This window comes from Zootoca vivipara, chromosome 4, assembly GCF_963506605.1.
Source record: "Zootoca vivipara chromosome 4, rZooViv1.1, whole genome shotgun sequence".
NCBI classification, from domain to species: Eukaryota; Metazoa; Chordata; class Lepidosauria; order Squamata; family Lacertidae; genus Zootoca; species Zootoca vivipara.
The window spans coordinates 97,841,739-97,858,054 of NC_083279.1; the positions used below are offsets into that span (position 1 = coordinate 97,841,739).

A 16,316-nucleotide genomic window follows, 5' to 3' on the forward strand; every position below is an offset into this window, starting at 1 on the left:
GAGAGACTTTCCTCTGGATACTCCCAAGGGGCTCAAAACAGGACAGAGAACATCCCATAATGGTCTACTGATGGCCGATCCATTTTCTGGGAAAGCACCATGGAATGAGAACTCACACCCTTCAAGTCTTTGACATTCTCTTTCTAATTTTTCTCACCATTCTCTGTTTTGAACCCTTGTTTCTTTTTCAGGGAAAGGATAATTTTGCAGAAATGGACCTGGATTCCTGTGAGGCAGAGAGGCCTCCGTTGGACACCAGAGAGAGACCACTGGGTAAGGAGGAAGGTGGTCTTTCTCCCTTTGGTCTCATTCTGTTGGTTTTCCAACTCATCTGATGGTTCTTACCATCTTGTTTTTTTTGGGGGGGGGGAGACAGTTGGGAACAAGGGTCCAGAGGAGGGGAGATGTATTTCTGCACAACAAACATATGAAATGGGCACAAACATCCAAATGCTCTCAGCAGGAAAGGCTTTCTCAAAGGCCCATCTGTAGTGAGAGATGCTCTGTTTCACCTGTGAGAGAAGCAGCCACTCCAGGAGTCCTGTTTACCTTTTTTCTCTTGCAGGTGATAGAATGATACCTGCAAGACCTCATGATCCATCTTTTCATGAGGGCAGAAGGGAAGCAGCGGCTGTGGAACCAGATCAGGTCAGGGGAAGCTGCCTTGTGGGGACAGAGGCCGAGGGCTGGAGCAATGTCATGGACTGGTTGGGCACAGAGGAATGGTGGGAGGATGCAGCTGGGGAACCAGGAAGGGAAGATGGCTGAGAGCCCAAGAAGTGGAGGTAGAAGAAGGATGGGGGGGAAGAGGGAGAAGCCTGGGAAGAGGAGGTGTCAGAAGCTGAAGGGTTAACAGGGCTTAGTGAGTTGGGAGACTCTGTGGCAGAAAGCAGTCCAGAATCAGAGGCAGAAGAGGAAGGAGGTGAGTGGGAGGAGGGAGGTCGAGAGGCAGAGGTGAGTCAGGATAAGGAGGAGCCACCGGTGGCTCCCTCTCCTTTTGTCAGAAGCCACCCTCCCTGCTTGTCTCTCAGAGCCAGGAGACCCCCTGCATTGCAGGAATCTCTGCTAGATCATCCAAGACAGATGGCCACCCAAAACAGGCTTACCATATTTTAGTTGTAGATTGAGCACTGAATAATAAAATGGGTTTCTAAGCAGTGGAGAGGGAGGAGAAATAGTGGACTGGATTCACCTAACCAGCCCCAGCCGCTGCAAAATGGGGCCTGCCCCCCATTCCTCCCTCTCTCCATACCCCCATGAATCCCCAGAACAGCTCTCAAGGAGGGGAGAAAGTGGATCCATCCATCAGGCAAACTGGAATGCTTGTGTAATAATAGTAATAATTAATAATAATTTATTTATATCCCACCATCTAGGCGGCTTCCAACAGAAGTATTAAAAAACAATAATTTATTGAGCATTAAAAGCTTCCCTAAAGAGGACTGCCTTCAGATGTCCTCTAAAAGTCTGGTAGTTGTTTTTCTCTTTGACATCTGGTGGGAGGGCGTTCCACAGGGCAGGTGCCACTACTGAAAAGGCCCTCTGCTTGGTTCCCTGTAACTTATGTAGGCAGAATGACTTGAAAAACAGAAGGTGGAGTACCCCCTATTTGCACAAAGACGAACACCCATAATTAAATGCAGAATAAAAGAAACATCCAGAATTAAAATGCGCAGCAAAGCAATCCTATTGAAACACCGCTGCAATTAACGGGAAGGAAACAACAGAGCATTGTGTAGCAGATCATATTGATGCTGTCTCAGAGGAGGACATTTCCCTTTTGCTTTTAGGGTCCAGTGTGCTTTGAAGATGTTGCTGTTTGTTTCACAGAGGAGGAGTGGCCGTTGCTGGATCCTGACCAGAGAGCTCTGCATAAGGAGGTTATGGAGGAAAATCGTGGGATCGTGGCCTCTCTTGGTATTCGTCATATTGTCATATGTGCCTGGAAATTCAAAAAATACCTCTACAGTCATACCTCATGTTACGTCCGCTTCATGTTACTTTTTTTCAGGCAACCTGGAAATACCGGAGAGGGTTGCTTCTGGGTTTCACCGCCCACGCATGCGTAGAAGCTCCAAATCGTGCCGCGCACATGCACAGATATGGCACTTCATGTTGCGGGGTTTTCATATTCTGAACGGGACTCCAGAACGGATCCCTTTCGCACCAGAGGTACCACTGTATGTGACCAACCTCATATATTTTCACAGAGCACTACAGCGTCCCCTATAGCACCTGGGAACCTAACACCCCCACAATAAACAGTAAATTACAGTTTTTTATTTGAATAATCTTCCTCAAATTATTCCTTTTTCTACCACGATTGGGCTGCTCTGAATTGTCCAGGCTATCTCAAATGTCAGCTTCTGAATTATTAGGAAAGATAACTAGCTTCAGGTTTTCTGTTTTTGTTATTGTTATTGTCAGTCTTGAGTTGACCAAAGAGACGACTGACATTGGAGATGGAGGGGATGCCATGACTGGGCCAAAAAAAATTCATCCCAGAGAAGAGCTAGGCTAATTGAATCTCAGGTAATAATAATACAGTGGTACCTCGGTTTACAAACTTAATCTTTTCTGGTACAGGACTGTTCCTAAATTGTGGTACTACTGTAGTAATAATAATAATTTTTATTTATACCCTCCCCATCTGGCTGGGTTGCCTCAGCCATTCTGGGCGGCTTCCAACACATATAATAATAATAATCTCATCCCATATAAAAAGAACATTAACTTTAAAATGAACAATTTATACTAGTGGCCATAATTGTGGAAACCTTTTGTGAAAAGTGTATTTCTGAGGTTTAATGGCTCATAGCACCACTTTTGTGTGGAGTAATACCATAAGATTATGTATCAATGGAAAGATAATTTAATGATACGTAATAAATTATGTATCAATGGAAAGATAATTTAATGAAGATAAAGTAATGCAATAACTTTTATGAAGGAGTATTTATTAGAACAGCAGCCATAAAGAAAAAAACATGAAACCTTTAGTTGTTGTTTAGTCGTTCAGTCGTGTCCGACTCTTCGTGACCCCTTGGACCAGAGCACACCAGGCACTCCTGTCTTGCGCTGCCTCCCGCAGTTTGGTCAGACTCATGTTGGTAGCTTCGAGAACACTGTCCAACCATCTCGTCCTCTGTCGTCCCCTTCTCCTAGTGCCCTCCATCTTTCCCAACATCAGGGTCTTTTCCAGGGAGTCTTCTCTTCTCATGAGGTGGCCAAAGTATTGGAGCCTCAGCTTCACGATCTGTCCTTCCAGTGAGCACTCAGGGCTGATTTCCTTCAGAATGGATAGGTTTGATCTTCTTGCAGTCCATGGGACTCTCAAGAGTCTCCTCCAGCACCATAATTCAAAAGCATCAATTCTTTGGCGATCAGCCGCCTTTATGGTCCAGCTCTCACTTCCATACATCACTACTGGGAAAACCATAGCTTTAACTATATGGACCTTTGTAGGCAAGGTGATGTCTCTGCTTTTTAAGATGCTGTCTAGGTTTGTCATTGCTTTTCTCCCAAGAAGCAAGCGTCTTTTAATTTCGTGACTGCTGTCACCATCTGCAGTGATCAAGGAGCCCAAGAACTTCTGGAAGTTCTCGGTCCACATACTGCTGAAGCCTGCCTTGTAGAATTTTAAGCATAACCTTTTTTTATAGTAATTTTTATTGATTTTACAAAAGAAAGCAAGACATACATTTCATATTCTCTCAGCCTCTTCCACCCAACCCCCACAAGCCCCCTCCTGCCACGAGAGAGTCCCATGAAGGCTGGATGGTTAAAGTTGTTTCATTTCATACCCAGTCTTATCTCCCCCCCTCCCCTCCCCCCCGGAGCCCACCCCTGCCACCAGTGAGCCCCAGGGCAATGAGGGAAGACAGAGGAGGACAACCGACCAACTATCTGTACATACATGTCTTTTAACCAAAAAAGAAAAAGAAATAAAAAGAAAAGAAAAAAGAAACGAAAAAGAAAAAAAGAGAATGTGACTTCCCCCATCTCTCCCCCTTGATTTTCCTAACTTCTCATAATCATTCCTTACAGTTTCATTGTAAAGAAAAAAAAGAAAATTCTAATTCCTCATCTTTAAACTTCATAAATCATACCATTATCAAAATTCATACAAATATTTTCTAACAAATGTCATAATTTTTATTCCCTAGCCTAATCTTCCCCCCAAAAGAATTTTTCTTAAAAGTAATCCTTTCCTTATATCCGTATATTTCTTCTAACCTTAGTTATTCGTTACCTCCTCCTCTCTCCTAGACTCCTTCCCCCATTTGATACAGCAATTCCAAGATAAATCTAAATTCCAAAGTCATATTCCGTAAACCAATCCAAATTCCATAACCATTTTTTCTTTTCTAGCCTACTTTTAATTCAAGATATTCTCATCCCATTCCCAATCTTTCCCATTTTACCACCCATGCATTTGTCCTCCCCTCCTCCTGCCCCTCCATCATCCCACATTCTTTCCCTTGCCTCTTCACATTTTCCCACATTTCCCATGATGCCAATTCCACTTCTTGTTGTTCCAGTTCAAGAGGATCAGAACCATCGGATAAATCCTGATCAGTCTTTTCTCCTTGCTGGGCATTTCCTTCTTCCTCTTCTATATGTTCTTGTAATTTGTCTTCAGATGTTACTTTCCCGTTATCAGACCCATTATGGGTACCTTTATTCAGTTCCTGACATTGTTCCCTAGTGTCTCTTAACTGTACTGTACATTAAACTGTTGCTGCCCAGTTATAAAGTCTCCCAGCAATTTTAACACTGTCCTCTGGAAAACAGATGTTCCGGATGTTGACATTCTCACACAAGGGCAGAAGAGAGATAAGAGGACAAAGAGCAATGGAGAATCAGAGTTCCCATACAGAAAAATCCAACATGGCTGAAAAATAATTTCCAAAGTTCTTATAAAGCAATCACTATAACTCTTTTATTTTCATCGCAAATCATTTAGCCTTCGTTGTTGACAGCTGTCAACCTTCCCTCTCATAGGAACCTTGCTGCCTCTCCTGGGGTGCCGAGTCCCGGGTTGAGAAGGAGTTTCTTACGCGTGTCTCTCTTATTTTTGCAGGGTCTATATTGTTCCAATCTTCCCCCCTTTACCCTGCCTTAGGTGGGGAAATTATATTCTTTCCTTTGGGCTTTTAAATCTCTATGTACTTTTTCTTCTGGCTTCGGGCTAAACCACTGCCCCCAGTTCCTCAGTGGGTAGAGACTGACTCCCGTTTTTTAAGTCTCTTCCCTTAAGCCAATTGTCCAGATCGAAATCCAAATTAAAGTCCAGACTTACAATTTTGTTCCAAATGTTGGGAGAATTGGTCGCAGCAGCCTCGCAGTTCTGCAGCTTCGCAGTTTGGAGTTAATGGTCTAATGTCTGCCGCGTCGCAGCTCCGATCCCGCCGCTCACGGGGGCTCAAAACAGAGCCTTTCCAGGGGGGGGAGAGCCCGCTTTTGACGCCCGCCAGACGAACCTGGCCCCAAGACGCTCAACTTGGGGGTTTTAACGGGAAACCGCTTCGCTGGAGCAGTATTCCCTTTCTCCAAAGTGCCGAGGTCCGCTCCGCTGAACGGACCTCCAACCGCGATGGAGACGCGACCAACCGGAAGTCTCTGAATTTTAAGCATAACCTTGCTAGCATGTGAAATGAGAGTGATTGTGCGGTAGTTGGAGCATTCTTTGGCACTGCCCTTCTTTAGGATTGGGATGTAGACTGATCTTCTCCAATCCTCTGGCCACTGCTGAGTTTTCCAAACTTGCTGGCATATTGAGTGTAGCACCTTAACAGCATCATCTTTTAAAATTTTAAATAGTTCAGCTGGAATATCATCACTTCCACTGGCCTTGTTATTAGCAGTGCTTTCTAAGGCCCATTTGACTTCACTCTCCAGGATGTCTGGCTCAAGGTCAGCAACCACACTACCTGGAGTGTACGAGACCTCCATATCTTTCTGGTGTAATTCCTCTGTGTATTCTTGCCACCTCTTCTTGATGTCTTCTGCTTCTGTTAGGTCCTTTCCACTTTTGTCCTTTATTATGGTAATCTTTGTACGAAATGTTCCTTTCATATCTCCAATTTTCTTGTACAGATCTCTGGTTTTTCCCATTCTGTTGTTTTCCTCTATTTCTTTGCATTGCTCGTTTAAGAAGGCCCTCTTGTCTCTCCTTGCTATTTTTTGGAAGTCTGCATTCAATTTCCTGTATCTTTCACAATCTCCCTCATATTTTGCTTGCCTTCTCTCTCCCGATATTTGTAAGGCCTCATTGGACAGCCACTTTGCTTTCTTGCATTTCCTTTTCCTTGGGATGGTTTTAGTTGCTGCCTCCTGTACAATGTTACGAGCCTCCATCCATAGTTCTTCAGGCACTCTGTCCACCAAATCTAAATCCTTAAACCTGTTCCTCGTTTCCACTGTGTATTCATAAGGGATTTGATTTAGATTGTATCTTACTGGCCCAGTGGTTTTTCCTACTTTCTTCAGTTTAAGCTGGAATTTTGCTACCATCTTTCTCCTATTTTAAGACGTATTCATAAAATAAGCCATAGCAGGATTTTAAAGCATTTGCAAAATATACGATATACCCCCAAAATAAGCCATACCCATGAGCTGCGCGGAGCGAGACCGCCAAGCGCCCCAGCCAGCCAGCGGGACCAAGCACGACGGCCGCAGCAGGAGGAGGCGGCAGCCTGCCGGTTCGGTGCCCAGCAGCGCCACACGGAGTGTCCCAAGCCTCTTGCCCTGTTGCTGCTGCTGGCTCCCGGAGGCTTGGGGAGCTCTGCGTGGCGCTGCTGGGCGCCGACCCGGCAGGCTGCCTCCGGGAGCCAGCAGCAGCAACGAGTCCGAGAATCTCGCTGGCTTCCTCCGTCCCCTTGATTTCTGGGTTGATGAGTTGGCTTGGAGAGGCGGACGGCAGAAAGAGTGAGTGAGTGAATGTGTGTATGTGTGTGAGAGAGAGTGTGTGTGAGAGAGAGGAGAAAACAAGCCCTCCCTTGCTGGTCAGGGGGTGGGAGAAAGGTCCCAGATTCTCAAGGTTCCCCCTCCCTCTCCGATTTTAATGGGTGTTTGGCTGTGGTGGCGGCATCCCCAGTCTGCCGATGTGAACAAGAGGGGAAGAGCGAGAGCTGTGGAATGCCATCCTGCAATGTTGAAATTGCCATTGTAATTTCCGCTCCCTGCTCTGTTGCCTCGCTCGCTTTCTCACCTCCGTGAACCTCCCCCGCCCCGTCCTTCTTTCTTCCTCCCCCTCCCCTTTTCAGCAATCCTCTTTTCCTCCCTGCCCCCCCACCTGCACTCCGGTGTCTGATTAAATGAGAAGGAAGTTTGGGAGTGGAGGCTGCGAAGCTCTCCCTTTAAGAGGCAGCCTGCAATGACGAATTGTTGAAATTGCCTTTGCAGGCTGCCTCTTAAAGGGAGAGCTTCACTCCCACACTTCCTTCTCATTTAATCAGATACCGGAGCACGGGTAAGCGAGGCAACGGAGCAGGGAGGGGACGTTTGTTCAAGCGGGGCGGGGAGGAAACCCACCCGATCACTTCTTGGAGTGGTTTAAAGCCACAGCGTCCCCTGGTAAAAGGCTGGGTTTTCTTCACCAGCCCTGTTTACTTGCTACAGCCTTTCGCCTTCTTCCCCCAGTCTTCCCCCAGTGTATTTTAAGACACCCCTTGAAAATAAGCCATATGCTTATTTTCTTGAGTAAAATAAATATAAGACGGTGTCTTAAAATAGGAGAAATACGGTATAAGAAGCGGGTGATCTGAGCCACAGTCAGCTCCAGGTCTTGTTTTTGCTGACTGTATAGAGCTTCTCCATCTTTGGCTGCAGATAATATAATCAATCTGATTTCTATGCTGCCCATTTGGTGATATCCATGTGTGGAGTCGTCTCTTGTGTTGTTGGAAAATAGTGTTTGTGATGACCAGCTTGTTCTCTTGACAGAACTCTATTAGCTTTTTCTTTTTAATCTGTTTATTAAAATTTTCTCAACAACATAGCATACAAAAGACAAAAAGAAAATACAATACAATCCACACATGACAAAACAAGAAAAAGAAGGGGGGAAAGCAAAAGAAAAGAGAGGGGGGAAACCAAAGAACAAAAATCTAACCATCAAATCTTTTTCATAACTTCCTTATGGGACTTCCCCGGCTCTCCCCATATTGAGATCCTTTATAATATCCAATTTAACAGTATTCAATATACATGATATCTCATATTTCAATACTACTTATCTCTCCTTTTATCCAATTATTCCAATCTAACATTTCTATTTACCTTTCTATATATAATCCATAACTTTCCCTCACCTTTACTTTTTGCTAACAATGAATCATCCTTCAATTGTTAACTTAAATCATAATACATAATACAATTATAACAATAATAAATCCATCCCTCCTTCCACCAATTCCAGATTCTCTGGAGATAACAGCAAATTCCATAATTCAAACCAGTATCGGGTCTTCCATATCATCAATCCAATATTCCTAATATAATTCCTTTACCCCATTCCTACCCTTTCCCATATGCTCTTTCCAACTTTTTTGTACCACTCCTTCTGTTTCTCCCTCCCTCTATCTACCTCCCAACATTGTTTAACCTCTTTAAAAATTTCCCGAATATGCCCTGTCCTCCCCCTCTCACTGGGAGTACAAAGGCCCATTCTATTTTCTCATTGAGTGGTTCTTGTTGCAAGTCCTTTCTCAGTCCCACATCTCTCACTTGTGGGACCTTTGCTTCATCTTCCTCCTCTTCTTCAATGTACATGGCAGACTGCGGCTCTACTTCCTTGCCCGTTGTCAATAATTCCTCTTGGACCTCTGACACCACTCCAGATCTATTGTCCAAATAGTTCCTTATTTGTTGGTTTTGCTCATTCAATTCCTTTTTAATATCCAAGAGTGTCATAGAAATCCTTAGCCAGAGTACCTCTTTGTTGAATGTTGAGACTACAGCCATCTTATCACTTTCCATCCCGTGGGAAAACAGCCATATGCAGAGCCGGAAATGGCAGGAATATTGTTTATATCATTAATTCTCCATTTTGAACCCAGTCTGGAAATCTTTTCTCTTTTTTATTTCTCCCGTGATTCCAATTCTTTACTATTTAACCAAGTCAAAACCAGATTAATAAAAGATCTGTAATCCTCACTTAATTTCTGTGGTATATTCGCCTGTCCCTCCAGGAACCCAAAACAGACTTCTTCAGGGAGTTCCTTTAAAATCACTTCTTTGATTTGCAGGAGATTTAAATTAAACTTGCTCTTCACTCTCCCCCCACCCCCGCTCCAGGGAGGGAGCTTTTAAGTCCAATTGGTAACAAATTAGCTGTTTCTTTTCACCTTCCTGGCAGGGATCAGGTTACTGTTTCATCGGTCTCTCAATAGAGGAGGTCGACTTCCCTTTTACCCCTCCTCTGTGGCCAATTCAAATGCATTTCCAATAGTTTTAGACTTGTTTTAGGATTATACACGGGTCTGGGGGACGGAGCTGAAGTGCGGCAGTGCGGGGGCTGCCTTCCCCCAGTTGCCTGGCACACAGCTGCTTGCCTTCGCAGCACCCGCACCGCTGCACTTCGGCTCTGAACCCTGGAGCCGAAGTGCGGCGGTGTGGGGGTGATTTGCCGCCTGCCTTCCCCAAGCCCAGGGGAAGGCAGGTGGCAAAAAGCCGTGGCAATTTTTTGCTGCACACTGGACTTTGCAGTCGGAGGTTTGTTTTTCTATGGCCACGCTTCGCAAGACGAAGCGGCGGCCATAGAAAACCTCGTCGTCTTGCGGGGCAACCTCCGATCGCAAAATCCATTCGTCTAGCGAAAAATTCGTCTTACAGAGCATTCGTTAAGTGAGGCACCACTGTAAACAAACAAATAAATCTTTATAAGTGCTTCATTATGTGGGAAAAGATCACCTGCGGAATGCTTCAGTTTGGGCTCAAGTATTTCTGCCCACACCTTTTGCTGCCATACAACCCCAGATCATCACACTATCTGGGTGTTTCACGGTTGGTGTAACGCAAGTAGGATGTAAATCTTCTCTGATTCTTCTCGCGTATTTCATGTCATCGCTACCAAGCAAGGAGATTTGGGTCTCATTGCTCCAAATAACACTGACCCATTGTTCCTCTGTCCAGTTAACATGGGTTTAATCTTTTCAACCTTTGCTTGAGAGATAACAATGGCTTTTTCCTTAGAATTCTAACATTTAGACCAGTCCTTTCACTCAACTTCACATTACATTTCCCCATGTCACCTTGTATACACCCAGATGATTTTCTTCTGTCACGTAGGGACAGTCTCTCCATTCTTCAGTCGTCTCGTGCCTTGTGCATCTTTTCCTGCCTTTACCAGCCTTATACCTCTTCTAAAATATAGAAAGGCCAGCTTTGGTTAAGTTTTCCCCAATCTCTCTTCTAATTTCTTCATAACTGTAGCCTAGTTCACTTTATAGTACTATTTTACATTTTTTCCTGGGTGACCAGTCAATTCTTTCTGCCATTTCTATAATTTTATTATGTTTTACAATGTCACTAAATGAAAGAACACAAAAAAACAACAAACTTAATAGCAATCACACAGCACAATGACAAAAGTCAACCTAAGCAAGTTGTGCTTCCTTTTTCTGGTTATTTGGCTATAACATTTGATAGAATACGGATAATTGAACAAACTTTGTTGAATTGCATTATTGATTAAATTATCTTTCCATTGATATATAATTTTATGATATTACTCCAAAAGAAGTGTTATAAGCCATCAAACCTCTGAAATATACTTTCCCCCAAAAGTCTTCCACAATTTTGACCACTACTGTATATCAAACAAAGCAACATTCAACAACTCAACAGAATCTAATAATAAATATGTTGGTTAATGATAAACAACACAGGTAATGAACACACACCCAACTCCCTTCAGTTCTCCATTTATTCCTGAGGTTCTAATCCCTTTTTCTCACCATTGCAGATTGTAATGAATTCGAAATCGAGAACAAAGGTGACCATGACAAAATCCGCAGAGAGGAGAAGCCACATAAAAATTTGGAGTGTGGAGAAATCTGCAGTCAGAGCTCCCATTCCACTTCCCATCAACAAAATCTCATCAGAAAGAAACACTATCAGTGCATGGAATGTGGAAAGAGCTTCAGTCAGAGCTCCCATCTCACTTCCCATCAAAGAATTCATACAGGGGAGAAACCCTATCAGTGCGTGCAATGTGGAAAGAGCTTCAGTCAGAGCTCCCATCTCACTTCCCATCAAAAAATTCATACAGGAGAGAAACCATATCAGTGTGTGGAATGTGGAAAAAGCTTCAGTCATAGCTCCAATCTCACTAATCATCAAATAATTCATACAGGGGAGAAACCCTATCAGTGTGCGGAATGTGGAAAGAGCTTCAGTCACAGCTACAGTCTCACTTCCCATCAAAGAATTCATACAGGGAAGAAACCCTATCTGTGTGCGGAATGTGGAAAGAGCTTCAGTCACAGCTCCAGTCTCACTTCCCATCAAAGAATTCATACAGGGGAGAAACCCTATCAGTGTGCAGAATGTGGAAAGAGCTTCAGTCACAGCTACAGTCTCACTTCCCATCAAAGAATTCATACAGGGAAGAAACCCTATCTGTGTGCGGAATGTGGAAAGAGCTTCAGTCACAGCTCCAGTCTCACTTCCCATCAAAGAATTCATACAGGGGAGAAACCCTATCAGTGTGCGGAATGTGGAAAGAGCTTCAGTCACAGCTCCAGTCTCACTTCCCATCAAAGAATTCATACAGGGGAGAAACCCTATCTGTGTGCGGAATGTGGAAAGAGCTTCACTGATAGATCCTCTCTCACTTCCCATCAAAGAATTCATACAGGGGAGAAACCATATCAGTGTGTGGAATGTGGAAAGAGCTTCAGTCACAGCTCCAGTCTCACTTCCCATCAAAGAATTCATACAGGGGAGAAACCCTATCAGTGTGTGGGGCCTTCTCGGTAGTGGCACCCACCCTGTGGAATGCCCTCCCACCAGAGGTCAAAGAGAACAATTACCAGACTTTTAGAAGGCATCTCAAGGCAGCCCTGTTTAGGGACGGTTTTAATGTTTGATTTCTGTATTTTAATGTTTTGTTGGAAGCCGCCCAGAGTGGCTGGGGGAACCCGGCCAGATGGGCGGGGTATAAATAATAAATTATTATTATTATTATTATGGAAAGAGCTTCACTGAGAGGTCCAAACTCACTTCCCATCAAAGAATTCATACAGGGGAGAAACCCTATCAGTGCTTTGAATGTGGAAAGAGCTTCAGGCAGAGCTCCAATCTCACTTCCCATCAAATAATCCATACAAAGATCGGAAAAACCAGATTACAATTTTTTTCCAATGAATCCAGGGACACGTTTTTGCAGCAGCCAAAGGTGTTAAAAGACAGTAGCATCTGGATTATTAGTAGGGAGCATCATTTTGTAAACATGTAGTTTCCTTGGCACCTAGAGCCAGGTTCCTTGGTTATGGGTGAATAATAATTAATAATTATTAATAATGGGTGAAGGAGGGGGAAGGGGAGAGAGAAGGGAAAGCAAAATTAGGACGGGATGGATGGAACTGAGGGAGGTGGGTGTGGAGTTGGGTGGGTGGATTTGGCCCCCCTTTTCTGGGATTCCTGGAAGCGTCACCGAAAAGGAAGGAAGGAACAAAAAGGGGGGGTAGGGGTCGTCCCAGAAAAAGGCACATGAGGAATACAAATGGATAGATAACCAAAGCTATTTTAATACGAACCTCCCCTATTTTCTGTCTGACGCTTCAGGCAGAGAAAAATGCAATAGGGAGAATGTGTGGGGAGAGGGTGCAGCCATGTGGCTGAGTATTATTTAAAAAGCGAGGAGGCGGAAGGGTGGTGTCTCCTTTGGTAGGGCAATAAAAGCGCCCAGCCTTTATGACTGCCAACAGCGATCCTTTCCTTGCATCCGCACCCCTCTCAAATTTGGACGTTCGAGAAGGAACATCATAAACCATATGCCGGCACCCTCCGCGTCTCCCCTCAGCCCTTGGGGTAAGGTTTCCGCCAAAACAGCAATGAGGAGGAGGAGGGTGGGAGCGGGAGGGGGAATGTTCCCCCTCGTCCAATGCAGCCCGGCCGTCCACACTGGCAACAGAATTGGCCACATCGCCTCTTGCTGTTGGCATCTTTGGCCATGGACAGATTGGTAAAACCGGGAACTGTCCCTGGGAACTGGGGACGTCTGATAACCCTACATTATACAGCTTTAGGAGCCAGGCAAATTGGCACCTTTTTAACCAGGCCTTTGGCTGATTGACATCCAATGCCCTCCTAAAATGTGGTGTGTGCTTTTATGTTGTGCTTTTATGTTGTGACCATCCGGAGACATGTAGGTGTAGGGAATAGGCACTAACTAGGGGTCTTTGCCCCCCGCCCATTAAAATATTTATGAAGGCCAAAAAAAAAAAACCACACACTTTTTTGTGTGTGTTTTTCAAACGCAACCTTTTACTCTTCTGCAACTTGCCATACAATTTCTCTTTAAACTTGCCCTCCTAAAAATAAAAAATAAAAACGCACAAAGGTCATGAGGGGAGAAAAATACAAGAAAATAGAAAGCAGGGTTTCCCCAACTTGGGTCTCCAGCAGCTCCTGGACTACAGTTCCCATCATCCCTCCCCATTGGTCCTGAGCACCCCAGAGCCAGCTGCTTCGGCACAGATTTTGAAGTCGTCCAGCACCAGCAGTCGGGGAGTCCTGAACTCTGCCTGTGAGACCAGCTCTGTCAGCTCAGGCAGGGAGACCATGGAGGGCAAAGGAAGCGGGAAGCACCCCTGCTAGCAAGCACCCCTCAACAAGACCCCAACCCCAGAGTCTGTTCAGCCCCCTCCGCTTCTTGTAGCTGGAGTCAGTCTGGGCACTGCCCTCCCAGGCCAGGTGGGAAAGGCCTGCCAGGCAGGGAGCAGGTCCTGCAGGACTCCCAGCAAGAAAACCTGGGAGGTGAGTCTTGGGCAAAGAAGGGACAAGGGAGTTCCCTGTCTCCAAGGTGTGGGGCTTACCTTCTCTTCCATCGGGCCTCAGGTAGGCCAACTCTGGCCGAGCTATTACATTCTGCAGAGGAAAGAAAAATCTGGGTCAGATGACAGTACAAAAACCCACCTTGGATGGCTGCACCCACCTTGGACCCAATCCCTTGTCCCAGAGGACCACCTGGAGCCCTGCAGCCTCCTGGGCAGAGGTGGAAGGGCAGCAGCAGGAAAGGGGGCAGGAAAAGCCGCTGGCCTCATCCTGGCACCCAGGAACACACACCGCATTATCTGCGTTCAGAGTCACTCGGGGATGTGCTAATGGGAGGATGGAAGCAACCAAAGAAATGAATACAGGAAGGCAAAATACTTACTCTGAGCTGGGAGAGATGCTGTTTGCGCTAGTTTCCGCTCTTTCCCATTGTCACAGAGGGCATATCCTTGGAGGTCCTGTAAGAGGAAATAGCCACAGAGTCAGGGGCCAGTCTTGGGAAGTGCTAGGCTGTCTGATAAGGAGTCAGGATTCATCAGTGCAGGTGTGATGCCTTGTCCTGCATTTTACTTTATTTAAATAAAACTTTCTGAAGTTGTATTTGTGTGTGTGTCCATTTGTAGACTCAGTGGGTGGTGCTGGGAAGTATTTTGACAGTTGTGGGTGGTACAAAGTCAATTTGACAGTTTTGATACAAACTGATACAAAGTTTAGAAACAAATACAAAAGTATTTAAAAAAAAACAGGAAGGAAATTGATACAAAGATTGAACTTCAGTGACCAACATGTGGAAGGAACGTTCAGTTTGAAGGGCAATGTTTAAAGGCAATAGGCATACCAAGCAGGGTTCTTAAATTTATATTGGGGTCCCCTCTCTGGTCATGGATTCTCTTATAACACTAGTGAAGTGAAATTTAGGGGGGTCCTGAGGACCGGCGAAAACAGGATCCTGACCCAGGAAGAGTCCGGGAAAGCCGGCAAGAGATGCAATTAATAATCTCTTACCGACTGTAAAAGACAGAGACCGAACCAGGACTTCCAAAAGCAAGGCAGTTTATTTTAACAGAAAATAAAGAAATAAAAGGCTGTTGCAACAGCGGTTCCCCTCTCACGCAACAAGACGGAGCGAAGAACAAAGGGAGCTTCCAACTTTTTATAATATTCCTTCCCAATGTTACTCAATTACAATAAAAGGTGGGAGACAGTTTGGGTGGAGGGCAATCAGGTAAGTACAAAGGTTTGATAGGTTTTTCGATGTGGGGACCTTAGCGGGACAATTGGGGTGATGGTCCTGATAATGATTATTCATACAATTTATTTGTTCACAGGATGACACCTGTGTTGAATAAATTGTTTTTCTTCACTGAGTTGTGTATTGGTGTCACTATTATTAGACAAGCTAGATGGCGCTGTGGTAAATGGGAAAGGAGGCAAGTTACATTTTAGCAATACAGACAGATACAAGTTTATAAGGAGGATGTGAGTGAAACACTTAAAAGTCTTGACATTTCCAGTATAGGATATATAAAAGAATACATTCACAGCTATAGCTTTCTTTTTATACATTCAAAGAAACCCCTGTCCCCTTAATACAACCAAACAGATAAATTCATACAAGAATATAGTTTTATTCAGAAAGAATTAAGGGAGGATTTTAGATTCAGCAAGTCTCCTTCCTGGGAGGAAAAACACTTCGGGGCAGAGATAAAGGAGGGGGATTGGTGCGAAATGCGCAATTACTGTTGCGCCAGAGCTTCCTGAGTTAAGGCATTATTATGTATGTTTATGGAGGAGTTGTAAAAGAGGCGATGCGTATTCCAGTGATGGTCTGGGGTCAAGTGGGGATTATTCCTCCTGTTGAGCAAGGGATAGCCCTTCCTTGACCTCTGTTTCTGGCAAGGAAAAATGGCTCCTGTCAGGTCAAGGCATCGTTCCCCTCTCTGTACATCTGTACATCTCTGTACATCTGTGGACCTATGAGTGCAGTGCATGGCGTTCACTAGCTATCTAAAAAGACCATCCAAGCCTAAATCATACCCCAACCGCAGCCCTAAGCCTACACCTAACCCTAAGTATTCTATGTACAAAAGAAATATATGAATTTATATATATACAAAATAGGCACAAATGTGCACAAAATAGAAAGGTAAAATAAAAAAATATTAAACTAAAGAACAAAAAAGAACCAAATAACAAAAAATATTAAAATAAAAAATAAAAACAAACAAATAATTAACCGTGGAAAAAATCCAAGGGCTGCATCGCTGTCCCTTCACACCTGGTATGATCTGGTGTGTCTCCTCTCTCTCCCC

At 44.5% G+C, this 16,316-nt stretch overlaps 1 protein-coding gene and 1 long non-coding RNA gene across 6 annotated transcripts in view; one reads left to right on the forward strand and one right to left on the reverse strand.

The window, feature by feature from the left end:
• Positions 1-12,187, forward strand: part of LOC118085577 (zinc finger protein 501-like) — a 28,523-nt gene extending 16,336 nt beyond the window's left edge. Inside the window, exons 3-6 of one of the 5 annotated variants that reach the window (XM_060274038.1) lie at positions 192-273; positions 566-648; positions 1,791-1,917; positions 10,970-12,187. In XM_060274038.1, coding sequence (XP_060130021.1) covers positions 192-273; positions 566-648; positions 1,791-1,917; positions 10,970-11,985 — 1,308 coding nt within the window. In that variant the 3' untranslated portion in view covers positions 11,986-12,187. Of the gene's footprint in view, positions 1-4; positions 2,173-10,969 lie in introns of those variants that run through there. The other 4 variants (XM_060274039.1, XM_060274040.1, XM_060274041.1 and 1 more) reach the window with 4 other exon arrangements.
• On the reverse strand, positions 7,417-14,726 carry LOC118085610 (uncharacterized). The gene is made up of 3 exons (XR_004692658.2): positions 14,387-14,726; positions 14,046-14,097; positions 7,417-10,367 (listed from the first exon to the last, which is right to left on the reverse strand). It is a non-coding gene; the product is annotated as an uncharacterized LOC118085610 (long non-coding RNA).
• Between the last annotated feature and the right edge of the window lie 1,590 nt (positions 14,727-16,316).